Source organism: Vigna umbellata, chromosome 8 (genome assembly GCF_029865625.1).
Source record: "Vigna umbellata cultivar VRB3 chromosome 8, Vumbellata_1.0, whole genome shotgun sequence".
Lineage (NCBI taxonomy): Eukaryota > Viridiplantae > Streptophyta > Magnoliopsida > Fabales > Fabaceae > Vigna > Vigna umbellata.
The window spans coordinates 24586977-24614251 of record NC_142172.1 but is presented as its reverse complement, the minus strand read 5'-3'; the positions used below and the strand labels follow the sequence as shown (position 1 = coordinate 24614251).

Genomic DNA, 27275 nt, shown 5'->3' with positions numbered 1-27275 from the left:
GTTGTTCAGTGATTTCCACACCTTTGCCATTATTATTGCTTCAACTTGGTTAATGTAAGATTTTTATTTCAGTTTATTTTAGCCTTTTTTTATTCATATATGACTCTAGAGATTTCTTTTGCTCCCTTTAGATTAAATTTATCAGGAAAACTTCTTTTCGTATGTGTGTGCTTTCACAAAATTCTCTGTGATTAATTTAATAACTAATGTGTTTGATAAGTTAGGTGAGATGTGACAGTGGTTTAGTTTAACACCAATGGTGCCTATAATATACACAAAAGTAATGGAACAAATTGCACAGAGCTTTCCTTTGAATTTGTTCCTTTGAAGAAGAATGGGAAAACAGAGGAGTCTATATATATATAGGTTGTGTGATGATACTTTGAAGTAAAGTCTGTTGGGAGTGTTATTGCAGGGCACACTGAGTAGTAGTAGTAGTCTTCAAGTATATTTTTCTTGCTGCGTTTACATCAAAGCATAATACTAAGTCATATGCCTTTGCTTATTAATATATAAATGTGGCATAAGATTGTGTATGGAAGAGTTCCTTTTACAGGAGCAGGAGAACCTTCACATGTAGAATGATTTTTTATACGCCAAGAATACTTTTATTTTCATGAAGATAGCTAAAGTGATTGCATATTATTTACTTATAACTAATATTTATTATATGAAAAGTCGGCTTCAAGTATGGTAGTCTTGGATTTTGCTTTGAGCAGAAACTTGGTTATGATAAGCTTCTTTATTATGTAAAAATATACTTTTACCCACATAATTCTTTTTTATTTATTTGATTTTTTATATATTTCAATATAGATAAAATCAGAATTTCTATTTGTGCTTCAATATATTCAACTTTATTCACAAATCCAGGTCACCTAGTAAAGGATTGAACCTTTCACATCTTCTCTCACAAATCCAGGTCTTACTATTTGAGATGCTGCCATTGTTGATGCTGCCATTACGAGACTTGAAGAAACGTGTACCTTGTTGATGCTGCCATTGTTGTTGCAAGAAATCTGTGACCTTTTTGAAATTTAACACCAGTTTTTAATAGGTGAGTTCAATGCTCTTTTGTCAACGTTTTTCTACAACTTCTACAACTTCACTGCTCATATAATATAGGACACATTTCTGGTCTTTCACTTTCAGATTGGGAACGAAACTCACCATTATTTACTTGATAATATTATTTGCAAAAGAGAGAAAGTAAGAGGGTTGATGCTTGTCTATTAATCTGTGCTCATCTAGTCAATAATCTGGACTTTAGGTTGTTTGTCTACTTTTCTTACTTCACTATGTTTGTTTGTTTCTTTTGTTGTTTGAGATCCTAGATGGAGTGCTAATGTTAACTAAATGGCTTCAACAACTCAAAAGGGGGATTAATTTGGTTGTGAAGCCAAGATTATTTGAAAAATCTTCCTCTTTTGAAAGTGTTTTATATATACATACTGGATTGGAGGTGATATTAAGGGCTGCCTATAGTACAATTTCACCTTCTTAAATCACAAATTTATAATTCTTGAAGGAGTTGTTTAATTCATACAAGTTTACAAGTGTCTAAAGCCATTGATCTATATTCAAATTCTACTCTGGAACATGATATCTTCTGCTGGATCTTCTGTCAATGAAGTAACTAAGAATGCAATAAATAACTAATTGGGTATGTGAGAGACCAATACTGTGAAGTTACTTTCGAGGGCAAGCTACTTTGTGTGGAGAAGGGAATGAATTAGAAATGCTAAGTAAATTTTCCTGTTGCTGGTTTAGTATAAAAAACGAAAGATGATTTTTAAGTTCTATTAGATGTGTAAATAATAGAAGGGAAACGTCGCTGTGATAGACTATGTTTTAGAACCCAGTCCACAACAAGCTTACTTTTCCTTATTTTCTTAAGGTTCTGTTGCTTTGCCTTAGTATACCAAATCCAGGTTTCCATGCATCAGAATCGTAGGGTGATATAGACACCCATTGCTGATTACATTACTGCAGATTAGTCATCACAAGTGGTATGAGTGCATCTATGCTACAGATAACAGAATCAGGACCAAAATTGATAAAACAGTGATTGAACTCTAATAAAATCTAGTGTACGGGTTGAAAAGGACAAAATTTATACTTTAATTTAAGAGTTAGTTGGCCTTTATATGAGCACATTTTGCAGATATTGCAAAGATCACTGGCAAATTTTTCGTACCTTCAGTACAGAAAGATATGCATCTTATCCAACTATTCATTACAATATTGTTTTAACTCTATTATTTTATTTGTAGATCTTTAATGATTCATCTCCCATGGAAGCTGCAGACATGGAAGAAATTCGAAGGAACTGGGCTTCTTTTATTTTAAGTGTTAGTAGAAACTTGGCTACACTTAAATAGTGTATGTACATTAATGTAATATTTTGGATTTAATATATAGTTTCATGTATAAATGATGTATTAAATATTAAACTATTTAATATTTGAAATGAATTCTATTTTGTTAGTTTCAATAAATTTGTTTATTTAAAGCTATATTTATTATAAATGGATTGGATGAGATGATAATACAGGAATATTATTATAATTTCATTGGATGTCAAATTTAATAATCAATTTTTTTTTTAAAAACATTTATTATAACGTACTAAGCAATGTATGATATGGTATGTTGATCACATATTATAACGTACAATAATATATACGTAATAATATATAACATATTATAACGTACAAAATTTTCTACGTTATAATATCTTCCACCTATTATAACGGACAATATGCAGAATTTGTTATAATAAACTGCACATATTATAACGTACATCAGAAACTACGTTATAATATGTTGAACATATTATAACGTAAATTTTTGCTACGTTATAAAATGTGCAGACTTACTATATCGCCCAGAACTATATCCCCAGTAACTACGATATAAAATGTCATTTTTGTACGTTATAAAAAGTCATTTTTCCACTAGTGTTTTATTGTATTAGTTGGTTAAAATCTTGTTTAATATATATTTGTATAGTGTGGATGCAGGGCATATATATTTATTGTATGGGATGTTAGTCTTGATTGATATATTGTTATATATATTACATTTATTACGTTATATAAGCTAAGATAAGTTTTCGAAACCTATGTCTTATTTTTGATAAATGTTGAAAGTTTTCAGTGAATTATATCTTTTATTAAATAGTTGTAAATGTTTATCTATATTAGATGATTTTTGGCAATTTGTTAGTTATGTTGACTTTTATCAGCTATTGAAACTCATAACTATTAAATGCAGATGCAGAATCACCTATTTTTTTTTTTATAAAATCATAAATTATATAGGATTTTTCCGTATATAATTATATACGGATTTTATATACGGAATTTCCGTATATAATTATATACGGATTTTATATACGGATTTTCCGTATGTAAATTATATACGGATTTTTCCGTATATAAATTATATACGGATATATCCGTATATAACTTAGCTACGCTTCTTTTATATATGGATTTTTGTCCGTATATAATCCGTATGTAATATCATTTTATATACGGATTTTGGAGGTTATATACGGATTTTAACCGTATGTAACTGTGATTTTTCTTGTAGTGTTTGGCATTTCCACTTGGTGGTTCACGTAAATTGTGTGCTTTGGTGTATAAAATCATTTCTCTGCTGCATGGAAGGAGAGAGGGGACGGTCTTGGAGAGTATGGAAGACACATGCTTAATTTCTTGAAAAATGGTGCACATGGGAGAAGAAGTCAACACATTTTGTGGCTAATTTAAGGTGAAATTGAAGTTTGACTTGGGTGCATGATGACTCACGACCATGTGTTCTTTCTTTGGCCAATTGGACTTTTAAATTCATTTGTTAATTGCCATTATGACAAGTAATTTGATAGGATTAAATTAGGCTTGTTGGTTTCTTTGGTTTTTAATTAATTTAATTAATAGGTTGAGTTTATGTGTTTGAGTTAGTGTTGCATTTAATTATTTTTAACTGTGTTTGTTAATCAGTTTGTAACAGTGTTTGATGTTTGAATGTTGTCTAAAGCTTTTAATAGTGCTAGTTTAATAACCATGCTAGCTTAAATTAGTTTGTTTGCATTTGTGTCTTTATTAAGTTCTTTAATTTTTGCAAAACCTTTTCAAACCCCCCCTAATGTGTTCGACCTATTACCTGAACCACAATTGGTCCTTGAGAGACGACCTAGGAGTCACTTCCTAGTTTATACTGCATTAATTTTGCAATCAACTTTCGTGTGAGGTGCGACCCTCTCAACACATAGCAAACTTAATTAAATACACAACATATGTAATCGATTAAACTTAACACTTAAACAGATTTTGAAAACTTTTCTTCTCAAAAACTCATCATAGCACATTTGAAAAAGATATATGCAAACGCACGAGTTTTAATCGATTTAACAACTAATGTAATCGATTCAAACTAGTTGTTTTGCCATAGTTCAAAACATAAGTTGTTTGATGACCTTAATTGATTACTACAACATTGTAATCGATTATGTCATGTAGATATGCTTTTGTGCTTGTGGTTTTCATTACACAGAAACATACAATGTGCATACACAGATATAATCAAATCATAATCACAATAGTATGCATAAACAACATAGTATGTCCAATATATGCATTTGTCACAATATATGCATTTATCACAGTATGTGCATATAACATAGAAGAATGTACATATTCCACATATGTTTAACACAACACAAAAACATTTTTCTGTTGTGACATAACAACCATCATGTGTTATTGCTATTAATGTGTTGTCATCATAAAAAACAACATAATAGGGATTGGGTTCAACTATCACATTGTTCCCCCTACCAACACTATTAAAAAAACTTATTCTTTGAAGAAACTTAACCTAAAGTACAAAATTTTGATCAATCAACTTTTTGTCAAAGACTCAATTTTATCATCAAGCAATTCATTATCCTAAATGAAGAAATATAATGATTCAAGAAAATAAGGCTTTTAGAAGATAATAACACATGGTCTCTACTCCTTTTACCAGAAAGCAAACAAACATTGCAAAGCGTGCAATTGAAATACAATTTTTATGAATCAATTGTCAAATACAAAGCTTAGTTGGTAATGAAAGGCTACAGACAATAAGCTAGAACTAATTTCTCATATACTTTCTCACTAATGACTTTTTATGGATATTGGCAAGTGTACCAAATCACACAAGTAAGAAAATGAATATATCGTTTTTCTAAGAGACTTGTGTTGTTTAGAAAATTTATGATTATATACTAATTTAGGTGAAAAACTTTGAAGGAATGAAAACTATTGATTTGTGAATAAAATAAATTTATTTTCTAGTAAACAACGAAACTAATTAAATGAAATGTATGATAAAAACTTCATCGGGGTTGAGTTTCCCATCTAATTCAATGTAAAAGCACTAAATAATATACCTCTAGTACCTACTCTAACATTCACACCACTATTTAAAAAGCCTTAATATCTTAGAAACAAGTCTAAACCTTAATAATAAATATTCTAATCTCTTAGATATTTTTACCAAAGATTCACATTAAGCATTAACGTTGGATGTTTAGAATGACCAATGATTAAATCTCTATGTCCAAAGTTGAATCTATTAGTTGTTCGATTCTAGTCTAGGTTATAATATCATGTCCAATAATCAAACACTTACAAACATCATGCAGTTAAGAACGATAATAGAACACAAAAGTAATGGAAAATAAATATATTGAATAGCATAAATCACAAAGAGTTAAGATACATTTATGTCCAACCCCGTGAATAAAAGAGCTAGTTACTCCTATACATTCTAAATACTAGAAAAGAATAACGATGAATGCATCCAGCCTCCAAAATGAGTTTCCACCCTAGAATAATTTTCAACTTTGTAGACCTTCTATGTATAAATTTTCATAAACGTGCAGCTCGCTAGGTGAATTAAGTCGTTGGGTAAGTTAAACACTACTTGTTGGACGTACTGGTTGGCTCATTGGGCGAACTAGATTGAATTGGACTAGGCCTAGAATTTATACTTGATTTTGTACTTGAAGTAACCAACTCTATTGATAACTGATGTTGTTAATATATTCTTTAATCTCTAGTTATAAAAATACAAATAAAAGATAAGAAATAAACATAATAAAAACATGATAATGTCAATTATTATGGCTAAATTTACCGCCACATAAGGGGCTTATTTTAGCCACTAATGCTGCAAAAAGTTGAAGCACATACAATAGTTAGATATCAATAATGCATTTTTAAATGTTGAGTGTTTTGAATAACTAACATGGCTATTTCCCAATATAACAAAAAAAATAATAAAAGGATTAGTTTTCAAGTTGAATAAATTTATATATGGATTGAGATAGACTTCTAAACAAAGGTTTTACGAGTTTTTTTCCACCTTATTGCAACAAGGTTTTACACAATTTAAAAATGATTACTCTTTATTTACTCATGGTTCTACTTCTTCATTGTTCATTTTGTTGGTCTATTTAAACAACATCATCTTAACAGACATTGATTCTTATTATGTTGATAAGGTACAATTAGCATTGAATTTTTTGTTCAAACTAAAAATTCTTACGTCCACTACGTCTTCGGCTTAGAAATTGTCAAACCCAATAAGGTGTCTCTTTGAGTTAGAGAAATACTCTTTTTTTTCTTGATGATATTACTTATTTAGGTAACAAACTAGCCACATTATCTGTAGATCCTAATTTAAAACTTAGTCATAATGATGGTGACCATATCGAGGATCTCTCTCGGTAAAGACGATTAATTGAAAGACTTATGTATTTGACCATTTGCAAAACCAAACATTACTTTTATAGTTCACAAACTTAATGATATATTCAAAATTCATTAATCACATATTTAGGTGTGATTCATCATCAATTACATTACTTAAAGTCCACTTTAGATCAAGGTCTCCTTTTTTAACTCAACAACAAATTTCATCTTTCAATGACTATTGAATTTAGTTAGGACATTTGTTTAGATACAAGAAAATTAACCATTGACTTTTGTGCTTATCTTGGTAATTCTATTTCCTAGTGTTTTCTAAGGATTTAGTTCGATCATTGTCTTGTTATCATTTCAAACTAAATAGATACAATGTTTGTTCTTTTTCACAAGATACTTTGTTTTTCAATTTGACTAATATGTTTTGCTCTTAGGCTTTTAATAATAAGATCAATTTAACGTAAAAATCACTTATTTCATGAACTAATCTCAACCAAACACTTAACGAATTCAGCAACTTTTTTACTTTAATTTCAATTAAAATTTTATGCATGGTTCCATTACACAATTTGTTTTTTTGTTTCTTTTTATTTTTCAATAACAATGGAAATAATAGCACAATGACAATGGATGAAGTGTAATTTCAATATGGTAAAATCTGAATTGATGCATGTGGTGATACAAGGACTTCACAATTTACAATGAAATAGTGTAAAGAGTAAAAAAGTAAATTACAAGAAATAAATAACTAAAGAAAGTAAAGAAACTTGTAAATAAATCAATGAGAACATTGATCTAAATTGCAACAACCAACACAGAATTAATTATTTTTCTTGTTCACGGTGTTTTTTTATAAATGTATGTATTGCTTTAAAATTTGTCACCCTTTAAAATACAAAATTAACCTATTTATTTTTTCTAACCTTCCCTAAATAGTTACAAGATTTTAAATTTGAAATTTTAACAAGTTCATAATAAATATTCCTATAATCATCTTAGAAAATTACCCTTAAGAGTTTTGGAGTCCACATTAATATCACATTATTCTCTATATAATAAAAATAAAACATTTTTACAACTTTTTAATAATATATTGTAATTTTAATACGCAATAACAAGTTATTTGAAAAAATTGTTCGCAAAACAATAAGATGAATTGTTTTGTGAATTAAAATTGCTTTACTAAAATTATTACCCTTTTAAAAATATTATATAGTTTTTATAGTAAACATTTTAACAACATTGAAAGGATTGGCCATAAATGATTTAGATAAATTTATTTCAAACAAAAGAGTAAAAGGATTGAAGGTGTGTAATTTCAACATCAACAGCTCAATAAATTGAAAGACGAAGCACATGGACCACTCATATTCGTTTCCAATTCGAATAAATGTTGTCCTTGACGACGTTGAGACCAAATGTGGCGTGAATCGATGGAAACACCTCACACATTCTTCAGCAACGCTATCATGCTCACTTTCTTGCTTCTGAATTTGGCTTTGGGAAGAGTTGTCGGGGCCGATACTTATAACAGAGACGATTTCCCGGCCGATTTTGTTTTCGGTTCAGGCACCTCTGCTTACCAGGTTCAGGCTTAATTCGTATAAATTTATTTATCTCGTTTCATCGTTTTTTTTTTTTAATTCCAGTTATAGAAATTAAGTGTATTTTGCATTACAACGAAAAGATAACACCATAAAAGAGAATCCAAATTAATCTGTAAATATGTTCTTGCTATTATTGTAAACAGGTGGAAGGAGCTGCTAATGAAGAAGGAAGAAGTGATAGCATTTGGGATACCTTTGCCCACGCTGGTTCCTTTCCTTCACTCTTCATTCTTTCTTCTTCCCATCCTTCTTACCAATTTTATATAAATATAGATTTTTCATATTTTTGGAAATTTCGTACAATAAATCAAAATCAAGAGAATAATATCGTATAATTGTTTTATTATTGTAAAGTTAAAAAAAATATTAAGACTTAATTGATTAAAAAAAATACAAGGCCGAAGTGAAACCCAAATTATTATGCCAAATTTTTAATACTCTCACAAAATTGAAATTAACAATGTAAATTTATCAAAATTTTGAAAATGAAATGTTTCTGCTTAGTGCCATTAAAGACACCTTTTGGCAACATAGGTGATGGAAGTATTATGTAGTAAGAAAATGATTTAAATTGTAACTTTTACGTTTTTAGGTATTTTTTTAAGTATTTTACGTAGCAAGTGCATTCCATTTTGGGAAACGTCAAACTATCTTTTCTAGATTCCAAACTTTCTCTGAATTAATGCAATCTCACGAACCTATAATTTGGAGTTTATGAGAATTAATTGATGTAATAAGAGTTTAAAAATACGTAAAACTTAACCTAATATATATATATATATATATATATATATATATATATATATATATATATATATATATATATATATATATATATATATATATAAGAAAAGGAATGTGTTGACAGGAGAAAGAATACAAAGAAACAAATAGGAAAAGGAGGACGGGAAAGAATACAAAGAAACAAATAAGAACTAAAACTTTAAAAATAATGAATAAACCTGCATCATTTTACTTCAACATCCAATGTAATGCATGGTATCTAGAATTATTTCATTTTTTAAACCATATGCAATATTGAAGACATTGAATAAGGATTTGTTGCCACTGTTATATCTTTTCAAAGGCATAAAGTTTGTAATATTTTATTACTTGAATTTGCCTATAAAAGACTATGAGCTGCACATATCTACAACAGCGAAGAATCAAAATTCAGATAATGAAATATCGACTGACAATTCTCTCCTCCCCTCCTCCTTTTTCCGTGTGTGGTTTTATTTTGTAACTTTAATAGCATATTACATCCTCTTAAGAAAAACCATCTATCGTATCATTCATAGATCTACTGAAACGTGAATCAGTGATGAAACACCAGAGAATATAATTTTACTAATCTATTTTGTATTTTCAATTACATACCGACCTTATTCACTTAAAACTTCAGTCTATGCAATAATTTTTAATGAACAGGATATTTTTAATGAACAGGATATGGACATGGAGGAAATGGAGATGTAGCCTGTGATGGGTACCACAAGTATAAAGTGAATACGCTTGGCCTCAGTATTTTTTTTATTTGCCCGTTATTGCATTCATCGTGTTGTGATTCTCCCATTTGTGGAAGATTAGAGAAGATTGAGGCATAAGCTGATCTAAAAATACAAGTTTAACCACTGTTTTGTTCGAAATGTTGAAGCGTCACTGTAGCACCGTTTGATTTTAATTGTTTTCCCTAAAATATATGTAATGCAGGAAGATGTGATGCTAATGGTGGAAACAGGACTTGAAGCCTATAGATTTTCCATTTCTTGGTCCAGACTGTTACCAAGTATGATACTCAACACAAACCCTTGAATTTTATTTTATATATCTATATATCTTTGCAGGGTAAAACCATTCTCAACACTTTCAAAAAGCTTATGTTTGTCCTCAGATGGTAGAGGACCCGTTAATCCCAAAGGATTGCAGTACTACAACAATCTAATCAATCAGCTCATCAGCAATGGTTAGACTTGAATTTTGGTCTCTTAATTAGTTTGCAAAATTAGCCATGCATTGAATTCACTGCAAATAAATAAAAATTTGTGTTCTCTTCAAATTCTACAACTGATATAGTTACCCTATTTCCCTGGAGCAGGAATCCAACCACATGTCTCGTTACACAACTACGATCTTCCACAGGTTCTGGAAGATGAATATGGAGGATGGGTTAGTCGTGACATCATGTATGCTTCTGATCTCTTGATACTTATAGGGAAATTCTAACTACTCTAACAATGGGTGTGCGCGTTCGCTTTTGTCTTGCATAAAAGTTCGTTATATTAAATCATGAACAGAATCGATAATGGGTTTCGGTAGGTTGAGACCTTTACAAATTTGTACTTTTATTCCACATATACTTTTATTATTTTTTTATTTAACAATTTAATTTATATTTTTATTATTATGTAGAATTGTTAAATTGTTAAATGGAAGTAAGAGAAAAGGTCAGATGTCAAATTAACTTTTTCTATCGATAAATACTAACAGATAATTTACTTGGATGTAAATGCAGAAGAGACTTCACATACTATGCTGATGTGTGTTTTAGAGAGTTTGGCGACAGAGTCTTGTATTGGACGACTGTCAACGAACCCAACATTTTTGCCATGGGTGGGTATGATCAGGGAACCTGCCCACCTCTACGATGTTCTCCCCCATTTTGTGCTATAAAGAACAATAGGGGCAACTCGACATATGAACCCTACTTGGCAGTTCATCATATTTTGTTAGCTCACTCTTCAGCTGCCAGATTGTACCGGAGAAAATACTCGGTACATACCTAATCTTACATATACATGTTTAAATGGCAAAATCTTCAACAAATATACTTCGCACTAAACTTAAAGGATCTGTCCATTTTGTAATCACTATCAGTGCGAAGAGTTTTTAATTATTATCTCTGACATTGTTATTATCTGGTTATACCTAATGTGATTTTGGATTAATTGACCATTTCAACTTAAATTCTTAAACTTATAATCCTTATCTGATTTTCAATCTCTATATATATTGACTTTGTTTCATCTCACATCCAAACTTTGTTGGCAAAGAATGTTCTTTTTCTGAGAAACTCATGTAACATTGCAGAACAAACAACATGGATTTGTTGGTATCTCTATCTTCTTGTTTGGACTTTTATCTCAAACAAATACAGAGAAAGACAGGGCAGCAACTCAACGAGTTCGTGACTTTATGGTTGGTTGGTAAGCAACAAACCTTAAAATTGGTTTGTTTTACTTCTTTCTTCCACTTACTTCATTTGACTGAAGTTCTGTCGCATGCTATTCTATCTTCTTAAAAACTGCTTTCTTTAATTGGACATACCAATTCATATGTCCAAGAATAATAAACTTGGCATTTTTAGAAGTATGCTTTGATATTGCAGGGTTATGGAACCCTTGCAGTATGGAGACTATCCAATTTCCATGAAGAAAAATGCTGGTGTAAGAATTCCGGCCTTCACAACTCGTGAATCTGAACAACTCAAGGGTTCATTTGATTTTATAGGACTCATTCACTACACCAATATCAACATCACAGACAATTCTGACGTCCTTAAGAACCAACTGAGAGATTACGCCGCAGACATGGCTGCGAAGATTTGTAAGTAATTCGTTAGGCTTACGGATAGTAATTTTAGTAAGAGATTAAAGAGATAAAAATCCAAATATGATTTAGTTGAGTAGGAGTAATAAATTTGTACGGTATATTATGACAAAAAATACTTATAGCACTTAATCTTAATTATTTAGATCATGAGCGATATCATTACATATGGGTTTGTTCAACTTGTGAACTTTCCCCATCATTTACCATTTCACTCTAATGTAATACCCCTTACATAGCCTAATGATCTATTTGATATTATGAAAAAAAATAATAAAAAGTTGGACAACGTTACATTATAATGACTTGTCTTTCTGGTTTTGCAGTAGGAACGCATCTGTTTTCAAATGAAGAGGTAACAATAAAATAAAATGTAACAAAATGGTTGTATTTTTTAGATTATCCATTGTGCAAATAACTGACTTTTCGCTTTACATGATTCAGTATCCTATCACACCGTGGGTTATGCGAGAAGAATTGAATAAATTCAAGCTCCTTTATGGCAACCCTCCTATATTCATTCATGAAAATGGTCTGTCTCTCTAACATTACGTATAATTGCAATGAATACTTTTTAGTAAAATCAACCCTTGATGTTATACGGATTGAATATTAAGCTCGGGGTCATAGTTCTGTTGTTGTAAACAAAGCAACTTGATTACATTAGGCATTTTTATTTCGATCATGCTCATTCCTGTTTATACTGTTTACCCATATACATGCGACTAACAATGCCATTGATTAATGGCATAGTGCGCTTAACTTGTATTTTCCTACCTTTAGACTTAGTTGTATGGAACTTTCCTCAACAATTTTATTACGTATGTATCAATTGTAAACTAGGAAATCCTGTTAATGAAATCTAGGTTGCTCCTGTGGAACATGATAAGTTCAAACGATTGAACAAGTTACTGATTAAATTTTGGGTTGTTAGGTCAACGGACAGCAAGCAATTCGTCACTACAAGACGTGTCAAGGGTGAAATACTTGCATGAATATATTGGTGGAGTGCTTGATGCCTTGAGGTATGTTACCACTGCTCTAATTCATAATATATCACACTTTTTTTATTCACTTCCACATGAATTCCTTAAGTTGGTGGAGTAGCTTTTTGTTTACGAGTGCGGAATCTAAATTATGGATAACTGATCTATTGGACTACATTGTTTATAACTAATCTTGAGAAGTGACTAATGTATAAAATTTATCAAACATACCCAGAACAGCCACCCACCGACAAGCAAAAGACCACAAATATTTCAACTAGAAGAAACAAAGTAGTTATCAATAGATTGTAATACAATGGTTTATATTTTCTGTAAGTGTTCACATAAACACCTCTTATGCGTTCTCTAATATTCTGCATCACCTCAAAATATTTGTCAGAGATGGAGTAAACATAAAGGGGTATTTTTCCTGGTCTTTCCTGGATTTGTACGAGTTGTTGGATGGATACGAAGCTAGCTTTGGCCTATACTATGTTGATAGGGATGATCCAGAGTTGAAGAGACACCCAAAGCTCTCTGCAAAATGGTATAGCCGATTTTTGAAGAACAGAAGCACTTCTATAGTTGGAATTGTTGAACTTGAGAAGGATCCCTCACTCGTTTCAATTGGGCATTTATTTGAGTAGGTTCTTTGTTTGTTATCACGAATAAGTCATTGCACAGAGGTGTTATTAGTATGCGTACTTTCCCTTAAATACATAAGAATAAGATACCTGGGCATATTTCAATTCAGATTGTAAAAGAAGGATAGAGAGAGCTAACAAATAAAGCATTCTCATGACAAAAATGAAAATCGAAAATTTTGATATTATAAAGTTAAAACGGTTTACCTTTTTTTAAAATAATAAAAAATAAAATTGACATATTATGGAGATAATGCAGGATTAAATACGAAAGTACTATGTGTAACATCCCAAAATACAGTAATTACCATAATTAGAATTAATTACAATTAACAGTAAACATTTCAGTCTTTACATTAATAAAACGAGGTTCCAAAGCCGAACGGCTTTAATACAGAATTAAACGTGCACTAAGCGGAAACAGGGAAAGTCTAGAACGAACAGTTTTACAAAATATTTAACCGAACGTCAAAATGGAAACTAACATTTACATTCCTAACATAAACGAGCGTTCTAAGGCTCGGCTTTGACTTCCACCTTGACCAGATTTTCTTCTTCAATGACGTCTTCCAGAGTGGCCTCGCCTTCTGCTCACATCCACACGGATGATCATTGCAAGACAGGACGAACGTAAATAGACAGTAGACAACACAAGGAAAGAACAAAAGGGTAAGCTTAAGTAATTTAATTTATACATCAACATATACTCTAACATTTCAATTCACATAAGCACATAACTTAACATATAACATCATCCAAAATATATATACATATATACTAGACCGACCGTCCGGACTGTATGAATCTATGTAGTTACAAGCGTCCTTGCACCCGAGTGATGTAGTAACTGGGATACACCAAACAGCTGCCACTCGAGGTTAGTCCGTTCTTACGTCGCCCATGTTAACTTATGGACTAAGGACCTCCTGCCGTTCCCACACATGACATACTCCCTCTACATGAGGATGAGTACTCACGGAACATCAGGATGGACAGCGAGTCTTAACTTATCCACAGTCATACTTTACCAAATTTAATATTCAATATATGTAAGAGTCGTTCCTCCCTGGAACGCTCGTTCAAATTCCATAATCGTATAATCATTCAAAATAGTGTTCACACGTCAACATCTTACAATTTATCATCATCTTTAGCTTCAGTTTTAAAAGTATAAAATAACGAACGTTCATACTTCTGAAGAACGAAGACGAACGCTAAGAATTAGATTTAGGAGTTTTGTTGTCAATCAGAATAACCTAACACCTACTTATACGACGAACGTCAAGGCTACCCGAATCAGTTGAACGAACCGACTCTTAGAGATACAAAATGGATGTTCAGAATAATTTACGTACAAAGATTCTTGATCAATCCAAATGGATAAAGATACAACAAGACAATTATTTAATTACACTGAGAACAATCGTTTTAAAGGGATAGACTGCCAGTCAATGACTGAACGCTACAATATACTGTTACTAATAATTTGGACGAACGCTATTTACGCTCATTTAGAAAATCAACAGTAAGGACGAGCGTTCGGTATAAGACCGAACACTTCTTAGGACGAACGCTAGTTATAAGACAGATAATCAATTAGAACAAACGCTTGGTATAAGACCGAGTACTAAAGAGGACGAACGCTCAGTGTAAGACCGAGCGCTACTTAGGACGAACGCTTGGTATAAGACCAACCGTTACTCATTTTAATATTATTTAATTTAAGGTAGGCGACATCTTTATGCTGAGCCGAACGCTCAAACATAGTAATTCGAATGGGGACGCTCGTTCTAGATTCAAAATTCTTTCTGAATGAAAGAATCCCATTCTAAGTCAAATTTCAGGAAAACCGAACGGTATAAGACCGTACGATGACGAGCGTAACTTATCATAGAGAAAATCATTATATCCAGATTTATTTCAACTATATCAACTCACATTTCTCATACGATTCATAATCTTATACTTTCATATACACCATTAATTTTACATACTTTATAGAATTTCATCATATTAACAAATCAACTATACAAAAATCATCCAACGTTCAAACCATACGTATCAAAATCATCATGCAGTTCAACCAACAGATATCATATTCATCTCATACTTAACAGCGATCGTTCAGGCATGCTCAACCAACATACGTTTCCTACATTCATTTAATATCATGCTTACATACAAACATCCAAGTATAAATTAAATCAATAAGCTCCCCTTACCTGGATCAGAAGTGAACGTCCTAACTCACGGTGTTTGGTTCGTCCGCTAACAGTTTTCTACCCTCAAAGGATCACTTAATTCTTCAACCAGATCTAATCATAAAACCAAGAACTACTAAGAACTTAACCCTTCATGCTACCAGAATTTGGCTTTGCATGAGACAGAAAAACGTTCGACGAAGAAGAGGAACTTACCAGTTTCAAACGTGAACTTGTTCGGTTTACTGGAAAGCTTAGGACTCCGGAATCTCTTCTACGGTCTCTGAAATGGGATCGGAGTAGAGAATGGTGAATTATAGTAGAGAGAAGATGAGAGGTTCTAGAGAGAAGTTGGAGAAGAAGAAAGGTTAGAGTCTTGGTGGAGAAGAAGATGCATGCAGAGAGTGGGAGAAGTGTTTTCAGAAAAATTAGTTTTCTTCCCAAGGTCAAACGGACGTGCACTCTCATACGGACACCTGTTTTCCACTACAGATTCAGAAGGTTCCGAAGTGACACTTGGCAGGCATGCGTCAGATGTGTGAGTGCGTTTTTAATGAGACTGAATGTGTGTCGCGGTGCATTAATAAGAGCAGTCAGGTGACTCAGCAGTGCATTTAATTGGATTAGACAGATGGATTACGGTTAATTTTCCAAGGCCTCACACTATGCTTGTGAATTAATATTTATTATTTGTCAGATTGTTTTACAATAATTTTAATTTTTTTTTTCAAATTGCCAATACAAGGCAAAAATTTGTAAGAGTCTATACAGCAAAAGAAACGGTAAAAGTTGAAAATACTCTTTTTGTTTCTTTTTGCAAGCAGGAAAGAATATACAACCACCTGTTTTTTTGTCCGATTGGAATTCCAAGAGACAACATATCATCATATTCGGAAACACCGTCCACAAGAAAAAAAATTATTTATACTTATACGTCTTAAAATTTCGACATAAAATATTTTCATCATTACTTATCCATCACAGATGTATTTGGTGATACAGGCACAAAGAGTTTGCAAAGATAAATCCATATCGAATTAAAAGTACATAAAAACGACAACAAAATTATCTTTAAAAAATTGATAGTAACAAATTAGTATGCAAGATTTCTCCTTACTGTTCAGATAATTTCATTTCTAAATAATTTAAGAAAAAAAATAATAGAAACACATAAAAGTAATAGTCTTATCAATTTTAAGTTATTAAAAATAATAATTGTTGCTATCAACTTTGGGATGTCAAAAGTAAAATAAAGATTTTGAGTAAAATTCTAAAACTAAGAATTTGAATTGTAACAAATTTCAAATTTATTTGTTAAAATCGAAAAAAAAATATAATACTACTATCAAAATTACCTAATTGTGGTCTCGTGGGGGAATATTCCAAACACTAATCTGTAATTGCATTTTTTCCATGAAAATGTCAAACTTAATCTCTTAAAATCAAAGAGTTTATTTTCAAAATAAAAAGACAACACTGCAGTTTAAATAATACAAAAAAAGAGAGTATAATTTGATTATTTACTTTTCATCAAATTGTGAAGACAACCAGAATTTCAAAATAATTATTATAATTATCACTCGTTCATATTTTCTTTACTAGATTTAAACAATACATATTCTTGCTATTTATTTTCTTTACTAGATTTAAACAATAAATATTCTTGCTAAAATAGGTTAATGCCAATTGTAAAAGCTAACGACATATATAAGGTCAACAAATAAGGATCGAAACTATGTACCTAAACTTAGTTTTAATTTGTTAAAAAGCAAGTTAGATTGTAATTGTTTTGAGAATGAATTGAAAAACCAAAACCAATGTAATATGTTAGGCTGAAGCTTTTTTGCCAATAAATTGACCAATTTTGCCATCTCCATTTGCATATATCATAAGAACTTTCGTGTACAAAATAAAGCGGAAGGGTTCCCTCACTTCAATCTTTAGAAGTAAATTGTATCTTTAAGTATTATAGACAAGGATAATGATACTTTAACAATATAGTTTGACAACATTTTGACACGGGCTACGTGTCAAAATGTGACTGGTCCACATGAAAATGAAATTAGAAAAATTAGAATGACGTGGAAACAGAATTGGGGTAGGGTTTGAAGTTGTGGGCTTCATTTTCTCATTTCAAATTAATCTGAGGCAAACTTAGAGAGAGAACCCGAACCCTAGAGAGAGTGTCGCTTCCTCCCACCCACCTATTTTCGTGCGTCTTCCCAAAAGCATCGTTGGAGTGCCAGAGTGTCGCCGTTCACGAAATCCACCCATCCAGTCTCTTCCTAGAAGCGTTGCGGTCCTTTATTCACCGGAGTGTCGCCGTTCACGTGTACATTATAGCGTCCTCCGTCCCGGCCACCGAGACGCGTTCGTCTTCATTGAAGCGTGGTCAGACTGTCATCGTTGAAGTTGGTCGGACTATGCCGGTGAAGGCAACGTTGTAGGTGTCGCCTTTATGCATCAAGGAACCATCGAAGTTGGAAACCGCCATTGGAGGTGCTTTTTGAAGGTTTACTTCGTTCTTTTGGGTAATGTAGTTTTTGTGTTCGGTTGGTTTAATTTGTTTAAATTATTTTGGGCATTTATGGGTTGTTGTGTTATTTGAGTGTTTTTCCTCGTATGGTTTACTGTGGCATGAAGGTGTGTAGAACATTTAATGGTTGATGTGGTTTTTGGTTGGAAAGTATGAATTTATTGGGTTTGTGGTTGATATTGGGTTATTTAGACTATGGTTTTGTATTATGTTTGGTTTTTTGAGTTGTTGTTGGGTTAATTTTACTATGGTTTTGTATTATGTTTGGTTTGACAGTAGTGGGTTGAATTTTAAAAATGGTAATGTTTAGGAGCTTTGATAGAAATGGTGCATTTTATTGATATGTTGTGCATTTTTGTCTTTGTAGGAGGAACTACAACAGGTTAGGGAGAAGTATGTTTGTGATTGGATTTTCGATGTGGACAATGTGCGGAGGGATGAAGTGTTGCAGGATTTAGGCATTGAGTAGATATTGTTGAATAGAGATTTTTGCAACTTTATTAATGCTTTGTTTAGACCTTTTTCAATATGTATTGATGAGGATTGAATGTACATATTTGTTGTTAAAAATGTTTAAAGAAAAGTAGTGGTTACATTTATTGTTAATGAAATTTGAAGATCAAAATGATCAATGTTTTAAATGTTTGTACTACAGTCCCCACTAAATTTGGATGTGAATATTTATGAAATCTTTTATGTACAAGGTTCTATGTAGAAAAAATGATGAAAATAAATTAGGTTAAGTGTCAATGAATGCATTAACATGAGTTGGATGTCCGTTAAGTTTGAAGAATAAACCTTTGTCTGAAATAATAATTGGTTCCACTTCAGTTTTAAGTTGAAAAAATGATTTGAAATAAATTAGGCATTCCAAAATGAGTGTCATCTTTGTAGTTCACCTCCCTGTGCAAAATATTTGCCTAAAGTACCCACTTATTCTGCCTTTGCTATCATTATTGTTTCTACACCATGAGTTTTAATAAATATTGTTCCTTGGCCATGAAACTCTATATAAATGGCATGGTAATTGGTTTCACATCAATTTTAAGTTGAATAAATTATTAGAAATAAATTAGACACTCCAAAATGAGTGTCATCTTCGTAGTTCACCTCCCTGTGCAAAATTTTTGCCAGTACCCACTTATTTTGTCTTTGCTACCATTGTTGTTTCTGCACCATGAGTTTTAATAAATATTGGTCCTTAGCCATGAAACTCTATATAAATGGCATAGTAATTGGTTCTACATCAGTTTTAAGTTGAAAAAATGATTAGAAATAAATTAGGCACTCCAAAATGAGTGTCATCTTCGTAGTTCACCTCCCTGTGCAAAATCTTTGCTTGAAGTACCCACTTATTTTGCCTTTGCTACCATTGTTGTTTCTTGCACCATGAGTTTTAATAAATATTGTTCCTTGGCCATGCAACTCTATATAAATAACAATAAGACCCATAAAATAATAAAACCAATAAATCATGGAAAAATATAGAAAAGAAATAACACACACCGAACAACACCAAAAGTGTTCCCAAACGAAAGGTGAAACGACTGCGGAATGGCGAAAATGCTCCCTTTTTCGGTGGTCGTTGCAATCAAAGCTTCAACACCGAACGATCTTCACCCGGTGAACGACACCGGTGAACAGACAATACTTTCATTGTTGAAAATAGAATGGCTTGATTTCTCACACCAAGAGGGTGAATTGGTGAAATGTAAAAACAAAGTTTTCTTTAAATCTTTTTCGCAAAGTGGATGCTTTTAAAAGCTTTCTTAAAACGCAAGGAAAAAGATTTTTTTATGCAGTGGAAATGTAATCGATTTAAAGCAGTATGCAGTCGACTAAATAAAATTGCAGGGATAGAAAGATCAAACACTTGGTTTTTATACTGGTTCGACCAAGCCTACATCTAGTGTCCTTCCAACCACAAGAAGCCAATGCACTATAATGATCAAGGTTTTTACAACAATGTTTTTATAGAAACCTCACATCAAAAATATAAAACACCTCTCTAACCCTGTAATCAAAATATAGGCATATACAAAATAGACTAGCAGCAAGAATCCCCTCTCCTGTAGTCCAACCCTTTGAGTCACCCTCAAAGTCAAGAACGCAGCACGCTCTTCTTCCTGTAATCACAACAGGGAAACAACAAACCAATCTTTACAAGATTGAAGCCTCTGATATTTCAATAACACCCAAATGTGAAGATATGATCAACCTTTATAAATGCAGTTAACTTGCTCTTCCAGAACCCACACGTAGATGAACATCACGATCACTTCTTGTTTCTTGGAGCTTTTCCCTTTCTCTATAAGAATGCACTTTCTGCAAAATAGCACAAAACTGTTAGAATCACAAAAGTTCTTACAAAGATCAAGTTTGCGTCAATTTATAGATATTCACAATTCAGACGCATTTTAATCGACTTAGCTACTAATGCAGTCGAATGTAACAGTTCAGTCAAAGCAGTTAGCAGTAATTAATGCAATTAATTGAATGTGCAATTAATGCAATCGATCCATAATAAATGCTTGGTCAACATATATAAAAATATAGTCGTTGTACCATTTAACACAAGCATTAACAGAATTTCAAAACTGTAACAGACTCAGTCGAATGCAAGTTGCATATAATCTACTATGTAACACAATTAAACATAGTTTTGAAAAATTTCTTCTTTGAAAATCCTCACAGCACACTTTTAACAAGTTTGTGCAAAGCCACGAGTTTTAATCGATTCACCCCATGATGAAGTCGACTTAAAACTGTTGTTTTGCCACACAATAAAAAGTTCAAAATAAGTGCTTGTGATTTTCATTCTGTAAAACATCAGAAATGCATTCACCAATAAAATTAATTATATAGCATAGTGAAATGCAATGTATCAACACAATCATGTTCTCCATGCTTTAAATAGATTTACACATTGATTAAAACAAGTAGCATGTAAGAAATAGAACATGTAACACATAATCATCACATGTGTTATTAATTATGTTTTCATCATCAAAAACCAGAAGCTCTGAGATTGTAGGTTCAGCTAAACCAGTGCTCTTCCTATCAACAATCTCCCCCTTTTTTTATGATGCACAACCATGATTAATAAACAACCATGTTGTACAAATCCAATCATATCATGTCAAAATGTATCAGTGCAAATGATTATCAAATATATCAGATCATGTACCAGAGCAAAACATTGCAAACATTTTAAGATATTCTCATTTGATTCAACTCAAAAAAACAATTCATATTAGAGCACAAGCGATCATATCAGAGCATAAACAGAATATCATCATAAAATGAATATCAGAGACACTATCAAAGCATTCTCCCAACATTATCAGAAAGATTAACACAAAAAACTCTTTTTCCCCAGCATTCTCCCCCTTTGTGCATTAGCAAAAAAGGTATGCCATATGATAATCATATGCTGACAGAGACATTTATGAAGAAATGCATCAGTAAATCATAATGACAATCAATGATGATCCCTCTGTCACAGATAATCACATGATAAAGATATAATCTCCCCTTAAAGTGTAGGCATGTGAAATTATCTAAGATCCTATGCAATGCTCCCCCTACCGTTATGCATGTTTTATAATCAAAATTTGAATGCACAATGCAGTTTTCATAGAACATTTCATAGCAAATATAAACATGTGACAATATTATATCAGATCAGAAATTTTGCAACCATATCCATGTACCATGCATACAATATCAATCAACAATCTCATTATTATCTCAAGTAATTTCAATCAAATAAAAGTTAAGAGATATATTGAAAATGAAACAAACAATAGTATATGATCAATTAATAGAATAACCAAATTCCAAATCATGGAATTTATAACCCCTGTTAAAATGGTAATTGATTGATCCACTATTGTAATCGATTTCATTGCTTTCCATTTGAATTGTATCTCCAGTACTATTCCAGAAGCAATGTTCCTACAAAACCTTTCAAGATCTTTCTAGATCAAGCATTTTAGAATTATTGTAATGCAAGAAATATTACAGATATAATCTGTGTGAATAAATGTATGAGTGTAATGATAAACAGTCAATTAATCAACTTCATACATCACATAATCGATTTCAATCAGATATAAACAATTACTCAACTTAAAACAAACTATGATTTCATTGATGTGAAATATGATTACAATCAGATGATATCAAAACGAAATGGCATACAAAGCCATTTACAAAACAAGTACTAAAACAAACAAACTATCAAACAAGCTTAAACAACTAAGACATACAATCCTTGTAACCCTATTCTGAGTCAGATGTTTTCATAGTATCCTTATCAGAATTATTGTCTTCTTTTCGTTGTTGAGCCTCATTAAATCTTCTTTCAAAGTTATATAATTTCTCATTCAAAATTCTGAATTATTCAGCAGCAAACCTCTCAAAATTTGTCTCAGGAGTAAATTTTGTACGTTCTGCCTTAGTTGCTAAAGTACTTCCTGAACTGTAGGACAAGTTTTCTTCACTTTTGAAACGCCAGCCTTTAACGGTCTTCACTAAACCAAGATAAGCAATTGTGTTTCGGTTTATCACATTTATGCCACTGCAAGAGCATCTTTGCTCACCATTTACATTTACTCCTTGAATTTCAAGAACTTTGCTTATAAAGACTGCATATGGTAGATAGTGAGATTTCTTAAATACAACAGTCATCATATGATTTTTGATCGCCTCTACCCAATTTGTTGGAATATTGCTCTTGATGGCATGCAACAGGTATACATCTTTAGTAGACATTCTGATGGAAGCAGCCTCCATGTTCAAGACTGGAGCGGCTCCTTGGACAGAATGACGCAGCGGAATGAGGAATGATTTAAAGGAGTTCGGCGCATGCAAGGTGTTTGTCAGAATGCGTGACAGTGTTTGGATGTGTGTGTGAGGTAGAGTTCTAACTCAGATGGCCTTCCAACGGGGAAGGGAGCTAGAGGAAGACAAGCTAAAATAGCTTTAAGCAATGAACTTAAGAGAATGGCTGGATTTCAGCAGCATTTCATTATCAAACTCAAGTTAAGTTTACAAATGGTGAAGCTCTCTTTTATAGGAGAAGATGAGCTTGGAAGCGTGCAAGGAAAGCTAATGAATTATGCTAATTACATGTGCTGAAAACTAATGAACTTGAGTTGCATTTTTCACGTGGGAAGCATGGAGAATGTGCTACAAATGAAGATGGCTCACGGTGTGGCTTGTGTTCCACGTGAAAAACAAGTAAAGTGTGCTTTAAAGTAAAGAAGAGCCATGGGTGAATGTGTTGCACATGGAAAGTGTGGAAAACATGCTTCATGGCTGGTTGCAACATACATTCCTTCTTGCTTCCTTTGTTTCTTCTTTGCTTGGCAACTCTCCTAGGAACTTTCCAACCTTTATTGTCCTACAAACAATGTAAATGGAATTAGTTAAAGAGAACATGCTAAGACTTAGAAAGAAAAGATTAAGTCCTTTATTCAGCTTTCCTTTCTTGGTCTTAGAGTAAAGTTGATACTTCTTTGGATGGGAAGTCCCTAAATTCTTCCAGGCAAGATCACCAATGCAAGAAGATAAGCAATAATCTTCTCCTCTATCTTTAACCCTTCATGTACAAAGAGCCTCTCAATTGGATATCTTCCAGGAAATCTCAGCCAACTTTTATAAAGGTCTCTTTTCCTTAAAGATTGATTAATTTCGGAATATGGCAAATGAGAAGATGCACCTTCTTCTTCTAGTCCAGTAAGTAGCATCCAGATGAAGTTGTCAATGTGAATGTTTATGCCTTTTACTCTTGAATGAATATCACCATTAACAATATTCAGGTTGTGATAAAATACTCTTACAAGGTCCGATACCAGTCGCCTTTCATTTGTACAAATATGGAAAGTCCCTGTGTTTCGAACCATTCCGGAAACTGAAAACCCTCTCTCTCAAACATGTTCAAGTTCAGATTCTTGGGAGGAACCACAACCTTGACTCGTTCTTTGAGAAATCTTTCTCTAGTAGCATCGTCACTGATTCATCCTTCAGGATCAATACCTCTTGGTATTGCCATTTCTTTTCCTTTCCTCCCTCTGGAGTGTTGAGATGAAGTAGCCATTTTGTGCAGAGTGCTTTGGAAACACTTCTTCAGTTTAGGGTTATAGGAAAGATTCTTACCAACCTCACTAAATGCTATCATAGATCCACAGAGATAACATAATATAAGGGCGCGAATCATAATCATCAAAATGAATCCACATTTAAAATTTCAAATACAGAAGGCCTAGTAACAAAGATATTTAATCGACTATATTATTTGCAAAGTTGACTACTGTAAGACAAATTTTCACAAAACAAAAACAATCATACAGTAACATAGTCAACTATACATTTAATTCAATCGATTAAAAGTCGTCAAATTGATTTTTCACTAGTAAAAAATTGGGTTTTTACAGCGCACATTATGCCACGGTTCAACGAAAACCGCAGCATAATGGTGCGCGGTGGCAGTTTTGTAAATAAATCGAACATATATGCCGCGGTTCTGCTCCAAACCGCGGCATATACTCCAGTCAACCATTGCCTTTGACGCCACGTATGAATAAAAAATTAAATAACAGAGGATATGCCGCGGTTCTCTGGACAACCGCGGCATATACCCCTGCCAATTTACTGCTGGTGCTGACTGGGTCAGAGAATTTGAAAAGTTACAAGGGTATATGCCGCGGTTCTCTGGACAACCGCGGCATATACACCCTGTAACTTCTCAACTTCTCTGCCAGTCAGAGAATTTCAGAAGTTACAGGGGGTATATGCCGCGGTTGTCCAGAGAACCGCGGCATATACCCTTCTCATTTACTGAAATTCCCCAAAAGGCAGTTGGGGAGACAGTTGTGTTCAGCACGTTACAGGGGTATATGCCGCGGTTGCTCGTAGAACCGCGGCATATTCTCCTATCTGAAATTAATTTAATATATATTTGAAATATTTCGAGGTATATACCGCGGTTGCCCGCTGAACCGCGGCATATAGTTTGAAAATAATTTCAAAAATGCCATTTAGTATTATTTTTTTAAGCAGTATATGCCGCGGTTGGGAGTGAAACCGCGGCATATACCCCTATTATACCGCGGTTAAGTAGTGAACCGCGGTAGATTCCCCCGTTCAGAGTTAAAAATTAAAACTTGGAACAGTGTCGTCTTCTTCGCGTGCCTCACTGTTTTCTCGCGTTTTCTTCTTCTCCGAACCACCAATCATCTCAGATATTGCGTTTTTCACCGTTTAAACTCAAAATTGTTCGGTCATTATTCATTTTTGACGATAAAAACCAGTTTTAGCCGATCATACCTTGGATTTCGTTGCGTTTTTCACCCTCTTCGCTACGATTTCGTTGCGTCTTCTTCGTCGTTCCTCTTCCAGGTATTTATGTCCTTTTGCATTCTTAACATGATTTCTTCATTAGTTTTTGCATAATGCTATAGTTTTGGTAATGTATGAAGTTGCTATAATGCTATAGTTTTGGTAATGTATGGTATAATTTTTGCTTTAATTTTGGTAATGCATGAAATTGCTATAGTTTTGGTAATGTATGGTATGATTTTTGCTATAGTTTTGGTAATGTGTGTTGTAGTTCTTGTATTATTTATAAACCTTAAAATATTATTCACTAAGTTTCAATGATATGTATGAAATTGCAAGTTTGATTTTTAGTAGCTTATCTTTTTATGTAATATTTAGGAATATGGATCGAAATTGGATTAATTTACCACGTATTAGTGCTGAGTACGAGAGAGGTGTAGAGGAATTTATACAATTTGTGCAACGTAATGAGGGGAGAAGTGATGATGAAGTGAAGTTTAGATGTCCTTGTGTGAACTGTTTGAATGGGAGAAAGTTGAACGCAACTCAAATTAGAGAACATCTTATATGTGATGGTTTTCTAAGATGCTATACAACATGGATCTGGCACGGCGAAGAAATGGATTTTCCCACTGACTCTCAAAGTGTAAATGTTACTGATTCCACCATGGAAGAAGATCGACCGGATGAAGACAAATTGGAGGACATGATCCGCGATGTTGGAGCAGAAAATTTTGTCAAAGCTCATGTGTATGAGACGATGTCGACTGATGCGGAAACACCTTTGTATGTCGGTTCAACTAAGTTCACACGTTTATCAGCGGTGTTAAGGCTCATGAATTTGAAGGCGAGCAATGGATGGACTGATAAGAGTTTTACAGAACTGTTGACGTTGTTGAATGAAATGTTGCCAGATGGAAATACACTGCCCACTCGTAATTATGATGCGAAGAAAATTCTTTGTCCAATGGGTATGGAGTATAAAAGGATACATGCTTGTCTCAATGACTGCATTTTGTATAGGAAAGAGTTTGAATTTTTGACAAAGTGTCCAAAATGTGGCTTATCACGATACAAGTCAATAAACAATAGTGAAGATAATGGTCAGATAGAAAAAAATGGATCTGCTTTGAAAGTAGTTTGGTACCTTCCAATAGTGCCCAGACTTAAGCGTTTGTTTGCGAATCCCAAAGATGCTAAAAATCTTAGATGGCATGCAGATGAGAGAAAAATTGACGGGCTGCTTCGTCATCCAGCTGATTCAAAGCAATGGAAAAATATTGATCGACAATTCCCCGAATTTGGTAAAGAGTGTAGAAATCTTAGGCTTGGTTTAGCCACTGATGGAATGAACCCATTTGGTAATCTAAGTACCAATCACAGTTGTTGGCCAGTTATATTGATAATTTACAACTTATCTCCTGCATTGTGCATGAAGAGGAAGTACATGATGTTGTCTATGATGATATCTGGTCCAAAGCAGCCTGGAAATGACATAGATGTTTATCTAAGCCCACTAGTTGAAGACTTGAAGGTTTTGTGGGTTGATGGGGTTGAAATATTTGATGCATTCGCTTCAGAGACTTTTAT

The 27275-nt window shown here is 32.8% G+C and overlaps 1 protein-coding gene and 1 long non-coding RNA gene across 3 annotated transcripts; both read left to right on the top strand.

Annotated features, from left to right (window-relative positions):
• LOC148194322 (uncharacterized) lies at window positions 1-2321 on the top strand. The gene is made up of 3 exons (XR_015781337.1): window positions 1-54; window positions 923-1057; window positions 2274-2321. It is a non-coding gene; the product is annotated as an uncharacterized LOC148194322 (long non-coding RNA).
• A 5821-nt stretch (window positions 2322-8142) lies between these two features.
• On the top strand, window positions 8143-13713 carry LOC124845390 (hydroxyisourate hydrolase-like). Of its 2 annotated transcripts, XM_047322479.2 has the most exons (13): window positions 8143-8344; window positions 8509-8572; window positions 9815-9870; window positions 10079-10154; window positions 10260-10331; window positions 10464-10551; window positions 10881-11139; window positions 11456-11571; window positions 11754-11971; window positions 12301-12329; window positions 12419-12506; window positions 12909-12999; window positions 13361-13713. In XM_047322479.2, exons 1-13 carry the CDS (start codon window positions 8177-8179, stop codon window positions 13605-13607), a joined length of 1572 nt encoding a protein of 523 aa, XP_047178435.1. In that variant the 5' UTR covers window positions 8143-8176; the 3' UTR covers window positions 13608-13713. The 2 variants fall into 2 exon arrangements, with proteins under 2 accessions (XP_047178435.1, XP_087952851.1); XM_088096725.1 differs by lacking the exon at window positions 9815-9870 and having other exon boundaries at window positions 8204-8344.
• Window positions 13714-27275: the final 13562 nt, after the last annotated feature.